This window comes from Sturnira hondurensis, unplaced genomic scaffold, assembly GCF_014824575.4.
Source record: "Sturnira hondurensis isolate 20B ecotype Veracruz unplaced genomic scaffold, ASM1482457v3 Scaffold0004821, whole genome shotgun sequence".
Taxonomy (NCBI): Eukaryota; Metazoa; Chordata; class Mammalia; order Chiroptera; family Phyllostomidae; genus Sturnira; species Sturnira hondurensis.
In genome coordinates, this window is record NW_028077452.1 from 396,067 (window position 1) to 419,265 (window position 23,199).

A 23,199-nucleotide genomic window follows, 5' to 3' on the forward strand; every position below is an offset into this window, starting at 1 on the left:
CTCAGCCTTAACTCAGCCTTACCACCTCTCACTCCATTAGTACACTGCTTCTCTGCTCACCCCAAAGGAAACCTGAGCAAGAGAGAGGTGACAGGGGAATCATTCAGCCCATTAAAGATAAGAGCACTTGGGGTAGGGGGGTTCCCAATGATAAGGTAAAAGGGTAGGAAAAAAAAAAACCAGTCTTTCCTCTCTCAGTGGCCCTAATAGGACAACGGTACTGCAAGGCAAGGAAAGTCTTCCAGTGTTGGAAACAAGTATGAAATGGGAGAAAGGCCAGTATACACAGGTATCAACTAAGAGCAGGTTCTACAAAAAAACCTGAAACAGCACAAATGGAAACAAATTAACTGAAAATTACTGGATCAAATCTGTAGCTCAAACAAAACAAACAACTACAAAAGAAATAGCACTATATTAGCTAAAAATACTGTCGGAAGCAGTACATACACCAAAGCTACACAAAGGGCCTGAAGATTTATCCAAAGGGAAACTTACACCATTATGTACTTCTATTACCAAGCCAAAAAAGAAAAATATTTGAGTGCTCAGTCCAAAAGGAAAAAAGGCAGACAGAAACCTAAAGAAAGAAATCAACCTAAGGAAAGCAAAGAGAAAAATTAATAAAGATAAAGATACATGTATAATTAATAGAAAATGTTAGAAGAAAAAATTTCAAGTAATAGATAACATCCAGTTACTGTAATCAAGAAAAAAAAAACAAACACATTAATTATAACACTTAAAAAATATTATAGAGGAAAAAATTTTAATGCAAACATATCACAATATTTTATGACAGTAAATTTGAAAATCCAGAATAAAACAGATAATTTCTTTGTAATTTATAAATTAAAATTTACTAAAAAAAAAAAAAGAACTAGAGGCAGAAAAAGGTAGGTTAAGGAAACTGACCAATAAACCTCCTCTGAATACAAACACACACGAGAATGGACAGACAGCAAGAAGTTCAAGTGATTTTTGTTCTTGAAAAATTCTGAATCTTGAAAGAACAGATTATTCTAGCAACTACCCTTACACACAGGACTTTTCATGACATCACAACATAATACTAACTTGTGGAAAAATTCCAGAAGTAGGAGGCGGAAAAGGTTCCTACTATGGAATGGACACAACGCCTAGGAAGAGGGATGGTACTAGGGCAACCAGTACAGTTCTATGTACAGGGACACAGCACTGCCTGGGCCCAAAGAGAATTATTTCTAGAGAAGAAAAGAGTGCTTTGGGAGATGAATGTTAGGCATGAGAGTCTCTGTATACATACATTTTCCATCTGATTTTCCAATTATCACTTGCCCTACCCCTACCAACTCTCAGGATTTGCTCACACCAGCACAGCCTGGTCTGCTTTCAGGAAGCTTGAACTCACCTCTCTATCTGCTCTATTCCATAACAGATAGCCCTGACTTTGTAGAAACCTGAAATGACAGGAAGAGAAGTCAACTCCTTGGTTTCTTGCACGAGGAACTGTTGTCTTCCAGGGGCATATTCCATCCCTTCTGACCACCGGGGCCAACTCAGATGTGAACCAGTGTCCGGAGGGAACATTCATTTAAGAAAGGGAGGGCCAACTCCTCCACAGTACTAGGGATGGCCACATTCTTCTTCACAAAGGGTGGCCATAGACTCCTTTAGGAAAAGAAAGAGCCCTGGAATTTCTAGTGTCTTCCTCTTGGTCAGGTAGGTGGGATTCCCACCATCATTTTACATTAGTGAAAGACAGAAACACTCCCCAAATTACTAACTACCTTTATAGAGAATAATTCATCTGATTCAATTATCCTGTCTATTTAGGTAATCTGTCTTTTCCATTTTACAAATTAAGATACCTAGACAAGGGAAAGGAAGGATACCAGCTGAGAATCAAATCCAGATATACTGACACTGAGTCAGAAACCAAAACAAGAATTACAATAACAAAAATCATAGACGCTAAACAATTTCTAAAGAATTCCAGTGTGGAAAATACATTCTAATGTAACTTAATTATTGTTCTTAATATTTAACTGTTTCATGAGTTTCTTTTTAGAAATCAACTCTAATCTGCCTGAAAACTATAAAGTGTTTACCTGGAATTTGAGGGATTCGAATACCCCAGTCAATCATACCCAGTTTAAGAATTCCTGTCCTAATGTCTTTTAATAAGTTGGAAATAACACCGGGCATTCCCTAAAAAGCTCTTCTTGGGGCTTAAGTCGCAAGATTGTCTCTTCTGGTAGAGGCTGCCATATAATTGTGTGTACATGTTCACATATTTTATTGTGATGGCAAAAAAAGTCCAGTTAAGATTTTTCCATAAAATAAAAGACACATTTTTCCACTTTCACCAATAACATTATTGATTTGGATATTCTGAGTAAGTTGGCTATCTCCTACATGTTGACTATTCTCAATTAATGTCTCCATTTGATCTCTATCAACTTCAACTGGTCTACCCCACCATAGATCATCCAGCAAGAAATCCCCAGCACAATACTTGGCAAAACATTCAACACGTTCCATCAGTCTCAGCACCTTTTCCATACACTGCATAAATCTTTTTTTCTATGTTTCAGTTGCATTTTCACCTTTCTTGAAATAATAAAGCATAATATGCTAAAAATGTTGCTTATTTTCTTCTACCTTCAATATTAAAATGACTACACAAAAATTCACCAATTTTGAGAAGTTATTTTTAAACATACACCGATATGACAACAATCCTAATACAATCTAACAAAATTGTTTCAAATGAAGTTAAAATCAACTAAGTGTTACTAGAGCCAGTTTATGGGGAAACTGAACAAACTTTTTGGCCAACCCAATAGTAATTAAGTCTCCCCAATGGGTAGGTATGTTCCTCTCTCTTCCATCAACATAAATTTGACACAACACAGCAATAAATCTATTAAAGGGAAGTTCCTGTGCTGAATGCTCATAGATACTCGGACAAATAAAAATACTGCTTAAATTAAAGGACGCTTACAAGGTTATCATAAAAATACACTCACAAATAATCTAAACCTAAGGGGAAAGAAGTAAAAAAGAGAAGTATGAAAAAAGTACCCTGGGAAAATGAGAAGCATTTTTCTTTAAGAGAAAACATCAATCAATGATTACAAACTGCTATATCAAACAAGTTCTATGCCACAAACCTTGCTGTGAAGCTAACAATATGTTCTTTCTGCAATGGGAACCATTTTAGTAATTACAAGATTATCTTCTGCTAGGTGAAGATCTCAGTGGTCTTTATGCAACATATGTCAGAAATACCAATAAAAAAAACCCATAAAACCAAGTGATTACAGAAAACTTAGCATTAATTCTTTGATAAAAACCCAGCCTAAAAAGATAGAAAAAGATCAGACAAGACCAAGTCAGAGGGTAGCTGAGGGAGGAAGACTAAAGACTTTATTGTGTTTTACAAATTTTTAAAGAGGTGCCTTTAGTATCATTACACAATTTATGGAATTGGTAGATTCACAAAAAACAAATGATGTGTTTCAAATACATGGGTGGCAAAGTAATTTGTACTATCACTGCCATATGTGGAGTTTGGCGTAAAGGTAAATAGCTACCGAAGAAACTTTTTTAATATGTGTGACTGCTCAGAGTTTGACTGTGCTGAGGAAATGCTTCTGCTATTTGAACCCTCTGCTTCTCTTCCAAAGTACTGGCCACTTTGCTAATGTTTGTTTTCTGCACAGGCGTATTCTACAGTCAGATGCATACACATGTTCTCAATTTATAATCAGACATGCAAATCCCAAGGTGCCCTTGATGACTGTTCAGTGCTGGCATTCTGGCCCGTGACTAGAGTAAAAGTGAGAGCAGAAAGCTGGACCCGCTGGATCCAGTGCTGCATTGCCTGGAGCTCCTGCCACCCCACCCCAGGGCATGACAGTGCAGGAGGAAGTCATTGCACTGAGCATGCTCCAGGCTACTAAGGGTGATTGGCTAAGGGAAAAGCTCCTACTCCCTTCCAATTTGGTCAGTCCAGTCTGGGAAGACGGGATTGGTTGAGAGAAACCCTACCGAAGGACATGGAAGTTGGAGTGCACAGTCCACACGGGTAACTTATATTAAACCGAAGGGGGAGACACCTGCTCTCTTGGTCCCTCCACCAAAACACGCAGGCCAGTGCTTTGTAGGACCAACTGGCACTGGAAGCCACACGGCAAATGGCAACTCTAAAAAGAAGGAAGCCTGAGGACTGAGAGTGGCAGGGAGAGAAGCTGAGCTGCTTAAAGGGCAACTCAGAGGCCACCTGCAATTCCCAAAGATGGTATTTTAATGGAAGAAGGAACTCTGGGTGCAGCCTGGAATTGATCTGGCAGAGGGTGGCAGAGTTTTCTGGAGGGGATGGCTCTGAAGCAGGAGCCTGCCATCCTCCTAGATTGTATAGCTTTTTAATAAAAGACCTCTTCCCTTTTCTCACCAAACCTCTGCCTCTAGAATTTGCCTATGGTGGCAGTGGGCAGTGGAATCCCACTTGCATTCAGTAACACCCTCAACTGAGGCAAACCTGGGGCTCAAAGGTCAGGCAACAGAAGACTCACAGACCAAGGACGGTGACCAAACATGTGCTCACAACTCCACTATAAAAATCCACACCACTCCTTACAGATGCTTACAAAACAGGAGACTAACTGCTCTAACACCCTGCAAACCATCCATGGTTAGTCAGCAATGATCATGACAACATGTAACTGCTCGGCAGGATTCCATAAAGGGGCTTCGTTCTAACAGCCCAATTTTCTTATTTTGAAACAGATGTTTTCATTTACCCAAATGCCTAAAGTCATGCATGCTGTGCTACATATACCACAGGACAAAAGAAAGTCTATTCACCTCACTGGGAATCAGGCTTCTTTAAATACATACCAACCAGCTTATTACATAATCTAGGTAAGCTTTGTGATGCCATGTATAATACCATGTTTTAGAAATTTACTCAAATATAAAAGTTTCAGGGGGAAAAAGCATTTGGCAAATTAGTTATCTTATCTAAATATATCAGCTGAGTGCCCCGGCCAGTATAGCTCAGTTGACTGGGCATCGTCCAACAACCGAAAGGGTAGACAGTTCGATTCCCAGTTGAGATGCATGCCTGGGTTGTGAGTTCTGTCCCAGGTCAGAGTGCACACAGAAGGCAACCAGTCAATGTTTCTCCCTCACATTGCTGTTTCTCTCCCTCTCTTCCTCCCTCCCTTACCCTCTCTCTAAAATAAAAAATAAATATATCAGCTATATTGGCTACTGCAGACAGAGGTTTAAATATACAGAACATGTTCAATATATTGAGAAAGAGAGACCCAGAAATACAGTTAATACATAATTCAAACTACATAACAACCAGAAAACAAAGTTGAGTTTCTTTCTGAAGTAAAATATTTAGCCTAATTGAAATTTTAATTCATTCAACTCTCTGGGTAGAAAAACATAAAATGGAACTGCCAAGTACCTTCAGGGATTTTCAATTACACTAGGACAGCTTGCTCAGAAGAAAGGAATCCGCACTCCCCATCCTCAGAAACATTTCAAAGCAGATCTTTTGTTATCTTTGGCATGGGGCCTACAATTTTTTCTCATGACTGATTGCAAAATGAAATGTATTCATTCCCATGTGATTTCAAAACAAGATCTACTTGCACATTTGTTTAGTCCACCCTAAAAAAAAAGTTAAGTGGTTCTGCTTTTAGCCACAATCACCCTGTTGTCTCTGATACCATGGGTTCCATGTATCTTTCCTATTTTTCCCCAAAACATACAGATTCTTGCATAGTAAAAACCACTTCCCAAGAAAACAGATGTGCTTCTCCCTCTCCCAGAAGCTGTAGCTGTTCAGGCCAATGGGGAATGCAGCAGATGACTTCCAAATGGTAGAGGAAGACTTGGAGGGCGCTGCCACTGTGTGTGTGCATGCATGTGGAAGAGGAGGAAGCTCTGTTGTTCCAACCAAGAACCCATTTGGTTGAATGGCTGCACAGATGAGCACCTATTTTAATGCAGGAAAATGATGACTTTGCTAGCTAAGGGACAGCAAACACACTCTCAAGCCCTGAAGACATCCTCTCTCAAATCTGGAATCAACAAGTATGAGCTCTAAGCCTTGACAAGGCAGCAAAAGTGGGAGAGATCATGGTTAAAATCCTTGCTAAATCACAAGCATAAAGCTTTTGTTTACTTTTGTTTAGTGCTCAGAGAAAGGAAATTCTCATGGAAAAAAAGAAGTCTGCACTACCATGTCAGAAAACATGAGGCTACTCTACTGTGCAAAGGAAAAGTTATCCCAGCACTGCTGCAGGACCAGCAACAGGCTGTTGCTGCCAGTTGTCTGCATGACCAGAAACCAATGACTAAAACAAGTCAGCATCTATCAGATGGGCTCTGCCCTGAGTCATCATCAGTACTCTCCTCTGGATATAGGATAAACAGTTTGGTCCCTCTTAAAGAATGCTGTAACTCCTCCTCCACAAATTAAAAACCCAATTTAAACATCTGGGAAATTACTGCTCAAAGGAGGTTTCAAAGAGCTGTGCATCTGATCATGTTTATTAAAGTGTGCATAAACTTCTTTTCAGGGACTCTACTTACTACAATATATTCAAGTCCTTAAATAGAATCATAAACCCCAAACCCATTTTCTTTAGAGAGTAGGAGATTAATTAAAGCCAATTCATAGTGAAAATAGAAATAAGAACCATGGAAACAAGACAGCTATTTGGAAGTAACCTTGAAATCAAAATAAGCCAGAAACCTTAAAACTCACACACACACAGCCCCCAAAAGAATTACAAAACAGATGATAATATGGACAAATCGTATTTCCTGGCACACAGTCCAGTCCCCCTTCCAAGTTTTAATACACTTAAGAGTCTAACAAGTTTAGTTCAGCATGTCTAGAAGCAACAGGCATATTCCAGATGACTCCTAACTCCACCAGACAAATTCTGGTACAGGCCAGGGAAGCAAGCAGGTCAGGCGTGGAAGCATTCCTTACCTGCCAGTCCTAATCCTCACCATCGCCTCAGCCCACAGAGCCTTCCCTCCCAACAGCCAGTCGGCTTCCTTCTTTCCTTCTACAGGTTTCTCTGCTCACAGCCACCTCCTGGGAGATTCCCTGACCACTGCAGCCCCTACAGCACCTGCCAGAGTTAGATCCGCCATGTGTTTTTATGTATTGCTTTGTGGTCTCCCACTTTGAGGACAGTCAACAAAATCCTTTTTGGATTATTGCTTTTTCCCACACCTGCCCAATCAATGAATGCAAAATGCCAAATGTTCTCTGTCCACTTATTTTACTTTCCATGCCACAAAAACAGTGGTGATGCCCCACATATTTATGGATGCTAAAACCCATTTTTTCCAGTCTCACACTGTACACCTCAAATTATATGCCATGGTCTTTGACTAACTTAACTGAATTAAGTGTTCCAGATAAATGGGTGGGGGTCCTGCTGCAAAACTCACAAAGGCTACTCTGCCTACAAAATGGCTAGGCCCCTGCTGGCCTTTGCCCCTAAATTCTACAGACCACCCAAACCCTCACCCTCATCTTCCACTTGGAGAAAAGGAGACTTTTTCCTCTCATCCCTATAGTAGAGGTGAATGGATAACAAGATACGTAGAGAGACTGGCACTACAATGGACCCAAGAAGGACAAGTAATCTCCATCCCTCAATTACACCAGCAAGAAAAAGCAAGGGGAACAAGCTAGCTACACAGAGGTGGAAAGCTGAGAGTAACCTCACTAAGTACCCAGCACTCCCAACCCTGCTTGGTAGGTGGTGCGAACAGTCTATAGGGCTATCACTCTTCTCCCACATTGCCTCTCTCTCAAAGGGACAGGAGGAATCACCTGCTTCAGTTAACCTGTCTGTACTCCCCACCTCGAGAGCACAGGAGCAACACTCCAGAAAGGAGAGGGAAAGCAGGATGTAAGGAGCACTAAGGCATCCATCCTAGACAGTAGCTTGTAAAGAATGTTCTGGTAGCTGCCTCCAGATTGTCTCCTACAGACCACTGGTTGATCCCATGAGGGCCTTCAAAATGGCTCCTAGGAAAATAGCTTTAAATAAAGGCCTCCACAGGTGCACTCTTACAAAGCGCTGACACAATTCCAAGGTACCTCCAATGCATGGCCTAAGACAGATTCAGAACCAAGAAATTTAAATCAGGTCACTCATAAGCACCTCCAGGTCCACTGCCTAGAGTTCCCAGCTCAGGGGTGGCACAACAGAGATGCAGTTATCAAAGCCCCATGTGTCCCTGTTTTCAGTTACTACCCCTGGAGTAAATAAGCACCTTCTAATCAATCCCTTCATAATGGGAACTTCTGACTTACGAAGACCCAGCTCATCAATCAGAGATTTCACTGATTTGGGTATGTTGACTGTGAAGTTCTCAGGGGAGCTGTCTGGCAGATGCTTCCATAATTGGATCTTTGGTTTAGAGAGGGTCCCAGTCTGGAGCTAGGATCTGGAAGTTCAGGCAGTAGTTAAAAGATCAGCCTAGATGAGCATGCAAAAACACAAGCAGGAAGAACAAGCTAACCACCAACAGTAACCGAAGTAAAGAATGGCGAACAGAGACACTAGAAATTCTGATCAGAGAAAGGCGATCATGATCCCCAGATATGGGGGCAAAGGTCATCAATGCTCTGCCCACTGCTGCACTCCACAAAGCCAACAAAGTAGGTTATTAAGATTCAAATATTCACTAAATAAAACAAAAAGTGAACCACACTCATGTGAGGCAGAGGAAATCTTAACCTATATCCTTAGAAAAAAATTTATTTTATTTTATTTTTTTTTAAGATTTTACTTACTTATTTACCTTTAGAGGGGGAAGGGAGAGGGAGAGAAACATCAATGTATGGTTGCCTTTTGTGCGTCTCCTGCTGGGAATTGGCCTGCAGGGGACCAGCCTGCAACCCAGGCATATGCCCTGACTGGGAATCGAACCGCGATCCTCTGGTTCGCAGGCCTGTGCTCAATCCACTGAGCTACACCAGCCAGGGCCTCTTAGAAAAAATTTTAAAACAACAGACAAAAAGATTTTAGGGTAATATGGTACTAATCAGAACCCTCTCAAACCCCAAAAATTTCTGTTCATTTTAACCTACTGTAGGTTTTAGCTCATGATTTTATGTAACATTAGTTTCCTAAGAAACAGAACATGCCCAAATACTTCACATTTTGTTTTCTCTCAAGTTCCACAACATCACTCAAAAAATCATTCACTGGAAAATAAAACTGCTTAAAACATTAATATTTTACTTCAGTAGTTACCTTTTATTTACTGCTTCATGATCTTTGTTAATTCATCCAGTTTTTAAAATCACCAACATTTTAAGAAATGCTTTTCAAAAGATACCAAAAAGCAGGAGACCAGCAGAAAGCTATTACTTATAGCTAACTTGACACCTCCAGACTTACTAGGTTCTTAACCACGTGGCATTTCCTAAGGCTAATCTTCCCAAGCATGTTGACTAAAGAACTATTTCAAAAGAGATCTGCCAGGGACTTGGTATAGAATGAATGAAATTTACCATTAAAAAAGAGGAGTTACAGAATGGAGGGTCCCAAAATAAAATACAATCAGGAAATGCTGCATATCTGCCTCCCTTACAGAGTCTCAAACACTCTGAGAATACAGTAATAGAAACCTGCTACACCAAACACATCCAGAATTTTATCAGGTAGCACCTTCTAATATCTCCAAGAATGGGAATCCTGCAGAAGAGCTCACTCCCTACCTAAGGAGCTATCCATCAGCTAGAAGCTGTCCAGCTCACCCATCATTATCTCCTCTCACACCTCACCCCCCTCCATGCCCTCCCTATCCATCCCACCACCACCATGGAGCCCAGTTATGTGCCTGTGATGAAATTCAACATGCAAAGGCTGGGTAGGCCTGACATAATACAGTATGAATGATACAAGTAGCAAATTTCATTATTCAAGAGACTCATGAGAACAATAGAGGACACATTTTTAAATCACATGTCTAGACTCTGAAAGTCAAAAGTCACACACCTCTATATTCTCAAGTGCCCACATCTTTTCTTATTACATATGAGTAAAATAGATATATCCATGTCAGGCTAGCCAACACATTGTCCTTCTAGAAACCACCTGGTCATTTAAGTTACTGCTTAAACTTTGAAATGAGAATACAAGAAAAAAAAGAAACTATAATAGAGTGTTTTAACAATATTTATAACACATTATTCATACCTGTTATGTGTGGTTTGAAACTCCTGAGCCTCTAAGTCACTGAAGTGACTAAAAACATTTCTGTTTTCAGAATCTGAATTAGGGTTCACTTGCACAGCCTCACAGGCCTACATGGTCTGCCAGGAACAGAGCAACCCCAGGCTAAAGCCACACAGAATCTGCTTGTTCTCATCTCCTGGGGTCACAGAGGCTGTACACAGACACAGCCAGGGAGAGCATGGTGAGGATAGGGGAGGGTTGTTACTGGGAATAGCCAAGAGAGTCAAGTAGAGAAATGGGACAGCAAACAGACTGCCACCCACCTGTGTCAAACTTTCAGAGGAAAAAATTTTTAAGTGAAATTCCTTTTTTTAAGATTTAGGAACAGAAAAACACACTATCTGTTTAATAAACTATGAAAACTGGGTACATGTATGGAATTGCCTGGTGTGATCAAATATAATTCAAACTAAAGTTATCTGACACTGAACAACACTCATGTACAACTCCTATGGTAGGACAAGTACAATAAGCAATCACCTAAATGACTGCTTCCTTACATGGCCCAAAGTTCGTTTGGCTTTCCTTTCTCCCTCCTTCAGTTAGGTGTCTTTACTAAGAAATTTCCCAGATACGTCTCTTTTTCTTTTACAGTTTTTAAAAAGATTTTATTTATTTTTTGGGGAGAGAGGGGAAGGGAGGGAGAAAGAGGGAGAAAAACATCAATGTGTGGTTCCCTCTTATGTGCCCCCTACTAGGGACCTGGCCCACAACCCAGACATGTTCCCTGACTGGGAACTGAACCAGTGACGCTTTGGTTCTCAGACTTGCACTCAATCCACTGAGCCAGAACAGCCAGGGTCCTTACAGCTATCTCTTAAATCTCCCCCACCTTCTTGATCTGTTACCCAGACTTCTCCCAGAGTCTCCAACACCAATCAAGGCTATTTTAACTGCTCTCTTGGCTTTCTACTCCTAAATCAGTGCTAGAGCAACTCCAAGAAAAGGATCCAAGAGTCCTGCACTAGTCTTACTCTGCCTCCCCCATCCTGTCCTGGATGGGTGCTACCTCCTGTTCTCCAAGCACAACTTTGTGCCCTGCCAGAGTACTTAGTCAGGTAATGACTACCGGTTGTTTTTCATTTGTTGTATGTGTGCTTGTTTTGTCTCTTTCCCTCACTACGCCAAAGAAACTATGCATACAGGGCCCAAACCTGCATTCCTATCCCAAGGCTGAGCAGCAGGGCTCTGAAAGCTCAGGAATCAGGAATCAGGGAGCCATGAATGATAGCAAGGAAGAAGATATGGATGGATCTGCTGCCAAGTCTTAGAGCCCTAGAAACTGGGTCTTAGGATCAAGAAAGAGTATGACCTTCAGACACAAACAAAGAAATGATTTCAACACAGCTGTAACATACTATTGGAGGGAAATCATGGCACTGGTAATGCCAAGTACTTTCTTCACATATGTAAAATCACATTACCAATTTTTTAAAAGCAAATATTGTGAGAATTACCTGTAGGGGACAACACTTCAGATCCAAGGTAATTAGGGTTCACATACCTCATGCTGAGCATATTGGAAATATTTTCTGAGCATGTTTTCCTCAGTAGTTAAATGTGTTCTATGGGCTCCAGTCCTAAACCAGATAAGAGATGCCAATTTACCAAATAAGAGATTCAACTTTTAAAAAGTTAAAGATGGACACAACTCTGCACACTTGTATTTCCAGTGTAGGTTTAAGGTACCCAACAATTATCTGCTCAAAGAAGAAAGCAAAAAGGCAGAGACTAAGAACATGTCCCTCTCATTGATAGCTATTTCAATGGACCAGTTCTAATTTCCCAACGTTCACAGTGAGGTTACTACAAGAGCAATGGAGAGAGAAACATGATTAAAACCAGAAAAGGCAGCATCAAACTTAGTACACTATTACTAAACCAAGATGTGAAGCTAGAATTAAATTCACTTAATAACCTTTTCATAAACATCTGCTATCACATGGAAGTTCACTGTGGCTACGTTCCATTAAAGCTGCTGCCTCGTTGTTCACAAAGCTCATAAAAGGGCAAGAAATTGCACATGGCTTAATGTGCCTCTTAGAAAGTAAACACAATAGTAAAAGACCTGAAAAGTCAAAGAACATGTAAGAACCAGGAGATAATCTTCCTAATACATTCTACAGTAGCCAGAGACTTACAAGAGCACAGCTGCTAAGTGTGCCCAGGAGTTTAGAAAGGAGACCCTGACAACAGTCATAAAGATGATCTTAATGGGCTAGAAGAATAAAAGGCAAAAAAAAAAAAAAGGTTAACAATGAACATTTTTCCTTTTTGTAAAATGGGTTCAACTTGTTTCCTTTTGTTGTAAGGAAACATTCACAGTGAGGTTACTACAAGAGCAGTGAATCTCACCAACCAAAGCACCAACCAAAGCCAACAGGCAGGGAGCACCACAGCCTTTCTGACAGTAAGACTCTGTGGAAGAGAGCCTTGCAAAAAACCACTGTGACTTCTTAAACCACCAACAGCTCCCAAGTGTGCAATACCCGAACACACTCACTCTCCTCATTAGTGTCAAAAAGGCAAATGTGACCTCTACTAAATTTAAAAAATCATACTCAAGTTAAAATCAACTTTAGCAACCATTCTTAAATCAATTTTAGCAACCATTCTTAAACTCCTAAAGTTTTACATTAAAACGACAGAAGGTTCACTCCCAGGGATTTTTCCAAGGAGATTAAGTTAATATTTCTCCTCTTTTCAATACTATAACCTTAGCTTGTCATTAAAGCAAAATTTTAAAAGGTACTGCTCCAGATCTTGACCTAGGGAAGGCATATTAGACCAGAATCATCTCTCTAGAAAGTGGATTGTGACTCTGAACAAGCTTGATTGTTGTTGGCAGAGATTCTGTTTCCTTCTACTGTATTGCTTTATTCTTAAAGATAACATATATAAAGATAGATATAGACACAGATATACAGATACATAAATATAAAGATATATATGAATCAGAACAAATTAGTGTTTCCTAGCATATTTTTGCTGTTGAAACTGTTTTTAATTACAAGTTTACAATATTAAAAGAGGATAAATTTTAACACAATTTAAACAACTAAAATATGCTAGGAAACACATTAATTTCTGATATATATATTTCTTTAAGAATAAAGTAATACAGTAGAAGGAAACAGAATCTCTGCCAACAATAAACTTGTCCAGGGTCACAATCCACTTTCTAGAGAGATGATTCTGGTCTAGTATGCGTTCCCTAGCTCAAGATCTGGAGCAATACCTTCTAAAAAGTTCAGAGCTTGGTGTCTAAAATTCAAGCACATTAGCATCAGACTCAGGCAGGGGTATCCACCACAGTAATTAAAGCAAATCCATCAACAGTTTATCTCCTAATACAAGTGACAAGGGAAAGAAACTCTTTGCAACTTAACCTCAAATGCCACCAGTGGCCAGAATTAAGCTCCATGCGCAATGACAGACAGACACAAAGCCATAAAGGATTGACCATAAGTTCAAGACCACCATGTCAACCAGAAGAAAGCTGCCACAGCAATCTTTCACTGCACTCATTCCTAAGCCCCAAGGAAGAAGGGGTATTTGTTATCTGAGGAGTCAGAACCCTAGCCTTGGCTGGAAACAAGAGAAAAGGCCTCAGGTTCTTTGACCTCATGTGCATAAGGTGTGGATGGAAGCAGGGCTCAGGACTGATGAGGAAGATGCATGCCTGTCTGGATGACACTGACAGAGCAGCTTACCTCCTTGGAAGTCTGTCGATGTCAGGGTCATGTGCCCACTGTCCATTGGACTGCCATCCCTTTCAGGAGAGGGAGACATTGATGGGGACCAAAGGATCTTCTAAAGGCAAGTTCTTACTGCAAGCTGGCCCAAAGGTCCCTGCAATCAAAGAAATCATTGTGGTTTTGCATTTGGCATATTTATGCCCTTTCTTTTAGGGACAAGTCTGAAAGACTTCTGAATGAACTTTAACTTTCAAAAAGAAAGCATCCAGAAATACAGAACTACCTAGGTATAAAAGAGACAAGACAAAGGCAGGAAGCCTCATGCTACAACCCAGGGCAGAAAGTCAGCATAATAGTATTTCCTCCCCAAAGAGTAGTAATAAATCAATTGTTACTTTTAAATAACCAATGCTGGGACTTCCACCAAGATGGAGGCGTAGGTGGAAACACTGTGCCTCCTCTCACAACCAAGTTTAAAGTCAACAAAGTTTCAGTAACAAAAATGCAGCCAAAACACAGAAAATTGAACTATACAGAAGTCCAACAACGATGAACCATTCAGCTGGACCAATAAGAGGGGTGAGCCAGCAGCAGATCGGAGTCAAGCAGGAAATATCTCTGGACCCAGGCGTGCAGACAGCCATGGGCAGATCCCAGGTATGGGGTAGCAACAGGCGGACCCAGTGAGGGCGAAAGGCGGCAGGCTGACAGCAGTCACACATTCACGCATAGATAAACCAGCGAAGGAGCAAGCAGTAAGACAGACTGCGCAGGCCCCAGTGGCGCCATTGCCCCTCTCTGACCCCACCCCAACATACAGCATCACAACCCAGTGACTGAGTTGGTCTGCCCTAGTGAACACCTAAGGCTCTACCCCTCATACAAAACTGGTGTGAACAGACCAAAACATTATGGCTCAAGAAGAACAGCTCAAAGCCCCAGATCCAATTCTTCTAAGCAACCAAGAAATAGCCAACCTCTCAGATGCACAGTTCAAAATACTGGCAATCAGGATGCTCACAGAACTGGTTGATTTTAGTCACAAATTAGAGGAACAAATGAAGGTTAAACTAGCTGAAATGAAGGGAAATGCACAGGAAACCAATAGTGATGGAAAGGAAACTGGGACTCAAATCAAGGGAGTGGACCAGAAGGAAGGAAGAAATGACCAAACAGAAAAATGAGAAGAAACAAGATTTCAAAAAAATGAGGAGAGGCTTAGGAACTTCCAGAACATCTTTAAACGTTCCAGCATCCGGATTATAGGGGCACCAGGAGGAGGAAAGGAAGAGCAACAAGTGGAACAGTTATTTGAACAAATAATAAAGGAGAACTTCCCCAGTCTGGCAAAGGAAATAGACTTCCAGGAAATCCAGGAAGCTCACAGAGTCCCAAAGAAGTTGGGCCCAAGAAGGAACACACCAAGGCACATCATAATTACATTAGCCAAGACTAAAATGAAGGAGAGAATTCTAGAAGCAGCAAGAGATAAGGGGACAGTCACCTACAAAGGAGTACCCATCGGACTGTCAGCTGATTTCTCAAAAGAGACCTTACAGGCAAGAAGGGGCTGGCAAGAAGTATTCCAAGTCATGAAATCCAAAGACCTACAGCCAAGATTGCTCTCTCCAGCAAAGCTTTCATTTAGAATGGAAGGGCAGATAAAGTGCTTCTCAGATAAGGTCAAATTCAAGGAGTTCATCATCACCAAGCCCTTATTATATGAAATGTTAGAGGGACTTATCTAAGAAAAAGAAGATAAAAATATTAACAGTGAAAGGACAGCAAACTCACAGTTATTAACAACCACACCTAAAACAAAAGCAAACTAAGAGGACACCTAGATCAGGAGTGGAACCATAGAAATGAAGAACACATGGAGGGTTAGCAACAGGGGAGTGGGAGGAGGAGAAGGGGGGTGAAGGTACAGAAAATAAGTAGCATAGACAGTAGATAGAAAGCAGACAGGGGGGAGGGCAAGAATAGTATGGGAAATATAGAATCTAAAGAACTTGAGACATGTAGACATAAACTAAAGGGAGGAATGGTGGGGGAGGGGTGTGCAGGGTGGAGGGGAATGAAGGGGGGGAATTAGAACAACTGTGATGGCATAATCAATAAAATATATTTAAAAAATAAACAAACAAGCAAATAAATAAATATCCAATGCCTTCTACCAAACATTTCAACACAAGGCAACTCACCATACCAGTTTAAAATATGTGACCCATGACAACTCCAAAATCCACGTGCCACCCTATACTAACCAGCCTTGGTCAGAAGCAAGTAAAAAAGTCTTGTACGTAAATGAAAAATATAGGTCATTAACTTCTATAAACAATGGTCTATAATCAACCTGCCCAATGACCTATCTCCACTGATTCCACTGATAAATACACGGAAAAGTCATTAGAGCTGATGGAAACATATAATGAATTACAAAAACAACCTCACACTACATCAACCAAAAAGCATAAAAATTCAGGAAGCTAAGTACCTCATCCAGTGTAACAATGGTTGGTCTACTTAACAGGTTATATAAATTGTTTTTAGCAATTCAATCTGCCATAAGCCAACAGGCACCCAACGCCAAAACACTGATACTTCCCAAATGACTGCAGAGTTACCAAAGCTCTTTATGTATATTTCTATTATATATCATCTCATAATTTCCTTTCTAAAAAAATCCCCTTTCCTTCCAGCAAAGAAATACCTAAAGATATTTCATCCTTGCCACCACAGTAATACAAATAATAAATCGGAATTCTCTTTTTATAGTTATCTGTGCATCACACATAGAAAGAAAGGAAGAAGGAAAAAGAATCTACTCATAATGAGGGACAATGTGTTTTAAAGGTTTGATTCAATATATCTTTTGGATATCCAGTCAAAGAGGATGGAGAAAAAGTATCGACAAATTAATTTACTCCTTTTAAAATGAATCAGCAAAACAGGGACCAAAAGACTCCCAAAAAGACCAATGAAACCTTTAGGTCTGGTAGGTTTTCAGAAGAGAAATGTCTAAACCCCTTCACCTTTCACCCACTCCTAAAATGACCAGGAACTAACTTCACATCATTCTATCCCCTTCAGATCCCAACAGTTCTCAGTTGTCAGATAAAAAAAAAAAAAACACACAGTATTATCACCAAGGACCTGCCCTATGATATAAGGGTGAAGAACAAACACAAGCTGTCAGGAAAATCTCATTTCTTCAGAAACCAAGTTTACTAATAAGTAACTGGACTGGCTTTAGGGAGAAGGAAAGTCATCTCAGCCAGATTGTTTTATGGGCCACCACAGAACCATCCACAAGTGAAAAACAAGGAAGGGGACATGCTGACAACGAAAGATACAAGACCACAAAACCAAAATGATTCTTGGAAGAGACTGGGTATACAAAGGAGCTGGAGGGACAAGGGCCACCTGCATGGCAGCTGAAGCAGCTCTCCATTTGCAACAGTACAAGAGTTCAATTTCCCAGCAACACAGTTAAGATTTTTCAGGCATTGGCTAGGTGTCTAGATCTATTTCACAGTGGGCCACAGCTACTGGAACAAATTCTAATGCAAAAATCCATTCATTTAAGATCTTAGGGCTACAGAGTAAACATCACCTATGCAATGAAAACTAAACAAAAACCATTTATACATGGTAGGCAAGAATTTCCTCTGTCAAACTACCCAAGAAGTTCATGAAAATTCAACAGCCTCTGATTCAAGGCAAATGTGAAATGGTGACCCTGGGCTAAGAGCCTACAGATCCACTGTCTGGCTAATTTGCTCAAGCTTCCAGTGGATCCCAACAGCCACAGGCACAGGGAGTGCTCACAGGTAAGCAGATGCCCAATTACTCGGGTGGTGGTACAGAGCAGACATTCAAAAAAATGGGCACGTCAAAGGCAAGACCTACCAGAACTCCTCATCAGAGATGCTGATGGTTGATCCACTCAACCAACACCTCCACCTTTCTCTCTCTCTCTCCTGACTTTGTGACTCTGGAGAGGTTCCACTAACCCTTCTCCCAGGTCTGGAGATAATTCCTATTTGTTGGGAGCCAATGAGGTGGCCCCAACCCCCAAGCCAGGGTCTGACTAAGGTATCAGTCTGCAATGGGTTCTGAATGAATTAAATATGAGGAAAGTGGTCTGGTGAGGCTTCTGAGAAAGGTTTCTGGAACCTGACGAAGCAAATTCTTCCAGGAAAAAAAAAAGTTATTTTTCTGTACACAGGTAAAGCCTATAAAGAAAGAAGAAACCTGTATTCTCAATGACACTGTTTATCACCAGCTGTACTGCAACCTGGAGCTACCCCTCTTTGGGAATATTTTGCTATGTAAGGACACACCCTTATTGTTTAAACCTCCCAAGTTGGTACTTTCTCTAACAATTAAAACATCCTTAGTGGTAATTTTCTCTAACACTGAAAGCAACCTCTGTGTGCTGATCTCTGCTGATGCCCCTTCTCTCAAGATGATCCTACAGATCAGCAGGTTTTCACCCTTGACCTCACACAGAATCATCTGGGAAGCTTTTAAAACTCCCCACAGTCTATGCCACAAATGAAAACTGGAATCTCAAGGCAGGATCAGGCCTCAGGAGTTTTTAACCTTCCCAGGTGATGCCAGGATCCCACTCCTGCAGGTGATCAATCATTCCCCCTAAGGGGAGAAAAGATGCAAGGGCAATGCACCCCTCCCTCAGGACTAAATGGTTTTGGTTTCACTCAAGTGAAATGGGCCCAGCTACTGCCTAAGACATCTGAAATATACTCAGTAGAAAGGGGAACAAGCCATCACAGAGAAGAAATCCAATGAGGCAAACAGGGGAGTAATATCTGATAAGACAACAATCAAGTGCAGGGAACTCAATGGCGAACCATGAACAAGGAGCCTCCAGCACTGAACTCCAGCTTACCTACCAACCCTGTGTCACTAGGAAAATATGAAACCACTCAACTTCTCCATGCTCTGGTTTCCTAATATAGAGAATAAAAAGGGTGGGCCAGGTGCCTCCAAGTTCCTTTCCTCTTCTAATAATCTATGGTTTTAATTTCTCTGTGCTCAAGAAATACGTTAGTAATAGCAAGCTAAGCCAAATCAGAGACTGACAAAACTTAAAAGACAAACATGTCCAATCTCATTATTTTGCAGATGAGAACATAGACCCAAGAATAGGTAACCACACTGTTGATTTAATTCAGAGGCAGGACTAGCTCTTCAACAGAAGGTCTCCAGATGGCCTAGAGTTTGGGGTCAGAAATGGCTATCAAAGAACAGAAAAGTGATGAGTAAAGACAGTCTTCCTCCTTTTTAACAAGGTCTCTTCCCTTACTCCTTTATGCTATTTTCCAAAACCAAATCTGCAGACGTTTCTCCCAATCCACAAACTTCTATTTCAAGTCACACTGGAGCTGCATTATCCCACAAGCCCACCTGGCCAAAAAGGCAGAGAGGAAAAAGTGCCAAAGTGTAACTGAAAGCTACTGTATGAAGAATACTTAGTATTATAGTCAATTCAAAAATATAAAGAATTGTGTGGTTCACCATGGTAGCCCAGGCCACCCAGGATCCTTCCTTCTTCCTCATAGGCTCTTACAAAGAGAGAAATCGTTCCAAGCTGCATACACAGAAGTGATGACCACCCAGAGCCTCTCCCAGACCCCATCTGAATGATTCTGAAGGAGACAAATAGTCCCTTCTTGCCAAGTCCACATACAAAAACTTTCCACAAACTGAAAACATCTGCTCAAAACGAACATACAAGTCACTGCAGTTTTCAGTTTAGTCACTTTGAGCCAGGTTAGTACTCCACATTAGGAACCTGGAGGTTTAGAAGCCAACATGTAGAACGGCCAGCTAAAATTCTCTGCCTCAGCACCCTTCCTACCCAACAGCCAGGAAGGAAATACAAGAGAGGGAAGCGTTGATGGGGCCTCTCCAACAGCCTACTGTCTAAAACAAGATCAGCTTCTATTTTTCTGTTCGGTATATGAGAACTCTGCAAAACTGCAGACCGATGTAAGAAGCTGCCTTAGATGAGGATTGCAAAATTCTTAACTAATAAAGCCAACTCTCTGGTTTCCTTAGCAACATCAACTAAAAGGCTTTCCTCGCTCTACAACGCCAATTTTCTTAGAAGTCAGAAAGAGCACACCTTAAATCTAGCCAACTGCCACCTATTTCCATCAAAGTTGAAAGAGAAAAATCATGTATCTTTAAAACTACAGTAAAAAGTATGTGTTATGATTGGTTTAAAAATAAACAAAAATAAAATAAATAAACTTCCAGGAATAGAAGCAGACATCCTTAATTTTAAAAAAATAAAGGTTGTACACCAACACTCTAGAGCAAATACACTTATTAAAGCAAAATTTAAGATCCATTTGCTTTAAGATCAAGAGCAAGACAAATATATCCATCCTATCATGATGAAGTCATGGTCAAAATGTAAGGTGGTGATAAGGATGGAAGAGAAGCAGAAAACTATCATTACTTGTAGATATAAACATATACATAGAAAACTAGCAAGACCATCACATGCAATGTAAAAATATTCATCACCATTCCCTTAACTAAGCAATAACCAATCCAAAAACCTATCACTAAAATAGAAATAAAAACTTTGTACCTAGGAACTGACTTATGAATCCACAAGATCTTTGTGAAGGGAAGTGTTGAACTTTACTAAAGTTCACAAACAACCCAAACAAAAAGACAGGCATTCACATTCAAGAATGGGAAGGCTTAAGATAGATTTTTAAATTTTAGTGGGATCTTAAACAGAAAATGTAGAAACATTCTAAACCTTATATAAAAGATGAAGGGTCTTTAAAGACTTCATAAACTTTTTTTAAAGATTTTATTTATTTATTTATCTTTAGAGGGGAAGGGAAGGAGAGAAGGAGAGTAATATCAATGTACGGTTGCCTCTCGTGAGTCCCCTGCTGGGAACTGGCCTGCAACCCAGGCATGTGCCTTGACTGGGAATCAAACCTCGATCGTGTGGTTCGCAGGCCCACACTCAATCCACTGAGCTATACCAGCCAGGGCCTTCATAAACTTTTCTAAAGTAGTAGAAGTGTCTGTGGGGAGAGGTGAATGGGGTTACCCCTTTCAGATATTAGGACTTAACCAAGGTAGAAATTTAAAACACACATACACCATGAATGATTTTGGCCCAGGAACAGAAAATCCAAAAATAGCCCTAGCCACACATGTGTGTACATGTATATGCGTGCATATATACACACACATGCACACATATACATCTATACACAAAATCTGTTTGGAAAAGGTCCAGCCACTGTTAATACAATGAGAATAGTTTGCACCACATCTCTGTAACTTGGCAGAGGAGAGTGGACTGGAATGCACGTGCATGAACAATGATGACTTCACTGTAATGGTCACTGTAATGGGGGTGTTAGACACCATTGAATGAGCATGTGTACTGTGTGGCCATCACATTCAAAATGACTGAGCAAGTAGTGGAACAAATCTGCATCACATTTTATGTTCAGCTTAAACATCCTCTGTGGAAACCATTCAGATGATTCAGAAGGCCACAGCTATGGATAATAATTGGTGATTGATTGGTCATTGATTGGCTTCATACAACAACATGTCCATTCATGCATCACATTTCAATGCAGTTTTTTTGGAGAAACATCAAATCACCCGGGTGACTCTGCCCCCCTACACCCAAGATTTGGCACCCTGAGAACTTCTGCCTTCTCCCAAAATTAAAATCACCTTTGAAAGAGAAGAGATTAAGCCTGTCAGTGAGATTTGGGAAAATATGAGGGGGGAGCTAATGGCACCTGGGAGAACTGTGGGAGGTCCCAAAGTGCCTACTTGGAAAGAGACTGAGGCATCACTGTCCTGTGTACAATGTTTCCAGTATATTCTTCAATAACTGTCTTTATTTTTCATATTACATGGCTAGATACCTTCTGAACAGAACTTGTATGAGACATTGGTATGATATAGCATCGTACATGAGTGGGGAAAAGACAATTTATAAAAGACCAAGTGAAAATCTATCCCATTACATGGAGAAAAATAAAACCTCACTTCATACTACAAAACATGTCAAAACATCTAAGTGTAAAAAGCTTCTATAAAACAGAAAATACAATGAAAAATTCACAAAAATATGAACAAATAAAGTAGAAAATGCTAAGGGCTAAGAATATGAGATGTTCAAACTTAATATTAATAGTAGACATAATAAACATAATAAAATCCTATATTACACCTAAGAGAGTGGGAAAATGTGTACAACAAAGGAAACCATTCGGAAATAAAAAAGCAACCTAAGGAATGGGGAGAATAAATGCAAATCATATATCTGATGAGGGGCTAATATCCAAAATATAAAAAGAACTCAAACAACAGCAAAAGAGCAAACAATTCAAAATAAAAATGGGAAGTTATGAATAGACATTTTTCCAAAGGAGACATATAAACACATGAAAATATGCTCAACACCATCAATCATCAGGAAAATGCAGGTCAAAATCACAATGATATATCTCTACACATCTGTTAGAATGGCTATTATCAAAAAGAAAACAAGCGTTGAGGATGTGGAGAAAAGGGGACCCTTGTGTACTTTTGGTTGGGAACATAAACTGCTGAAAACACTAGGGAAAATGGTATGGAGATTCCTCAAAAAATTAAAAGCAAAATTAACATATGTCATACCAATTCCACTTCTGGGTATTTATTCACAGAAAACAAAAACAGTAATTCACACAGTAACTCCATGTTTACCACAGCATTATGTACAATAGCCAAGATATAAAAGCAACCTAAATAAATGCCCATCGACAAACAAATAAATGAATAAAGAAACTGTGATACACACATAAATATGAGTATTATTTGGCCATAACAAAAAAAATAAAATCCTACCATTTGTGACAACATGAATGGACCTTTAGGTCATTATGCTAAGTGAAATAAGTTAGTGAAAGACAAATACCATAGTATCTCTCATACGCGGAATCTAAAGTCAAAAAAAAACCATACAAACAGAGAACAGACAAGTGATTGAAAGAGGCAGGTGGAGGGGAATGAATGGACTGGGTTTTGTTTTTTATTTTTTTGGTTTAAATAAATTCAATTAAAAATTTTTTAATCAGAAGGAAAAATTGGATCCCTGGCTGGTGTAGCTCAGTGGATTGAGCCTGGGCCTGCGAACCAGACGATCGAGGTTG

At 40.2% G+C, this 23,199-nt stretch overlaps 1 protein-coding gene across 5 annotated transcripts in view; it reads right to left on the reverse strand.

The window, feature by feature from the left end:
* Window positions 1–23,199, reverse strand: part of STK24 (serine/threonine kinase 24) — a 120,714-nt gene that overhangs the window by 52,113 nt on the left and 45,402 nt on the right. Inside the window, exons 1-2 of one of the 5 annotated variants that reach the window (XM_037046068.1) lie at window positions 13,994–14,088; window positions 11,785–11,860 (exon numbers count right to left, since the gene is read on the reverse strand). The exons of 3 other annotated variants lie outside the window; for them this stretch is intronic. In XM_037046068.1, the coding sequence (XP_036901963.1) occupies window positions 11,785–11,820 (36 nt within the window). In that variant the 5' untranslated portion in view covers window positions 11,821–11,860; window positions 13,994–14,088. Of the gene's footprint in view, window positions 1–11,784; window positions 11,861–13,993; window positions 14,089–23,199 lie in introns of those variants that run through there. One more of the 5 variants, XM_037046069.1, reaches the window with a different exon arrangement.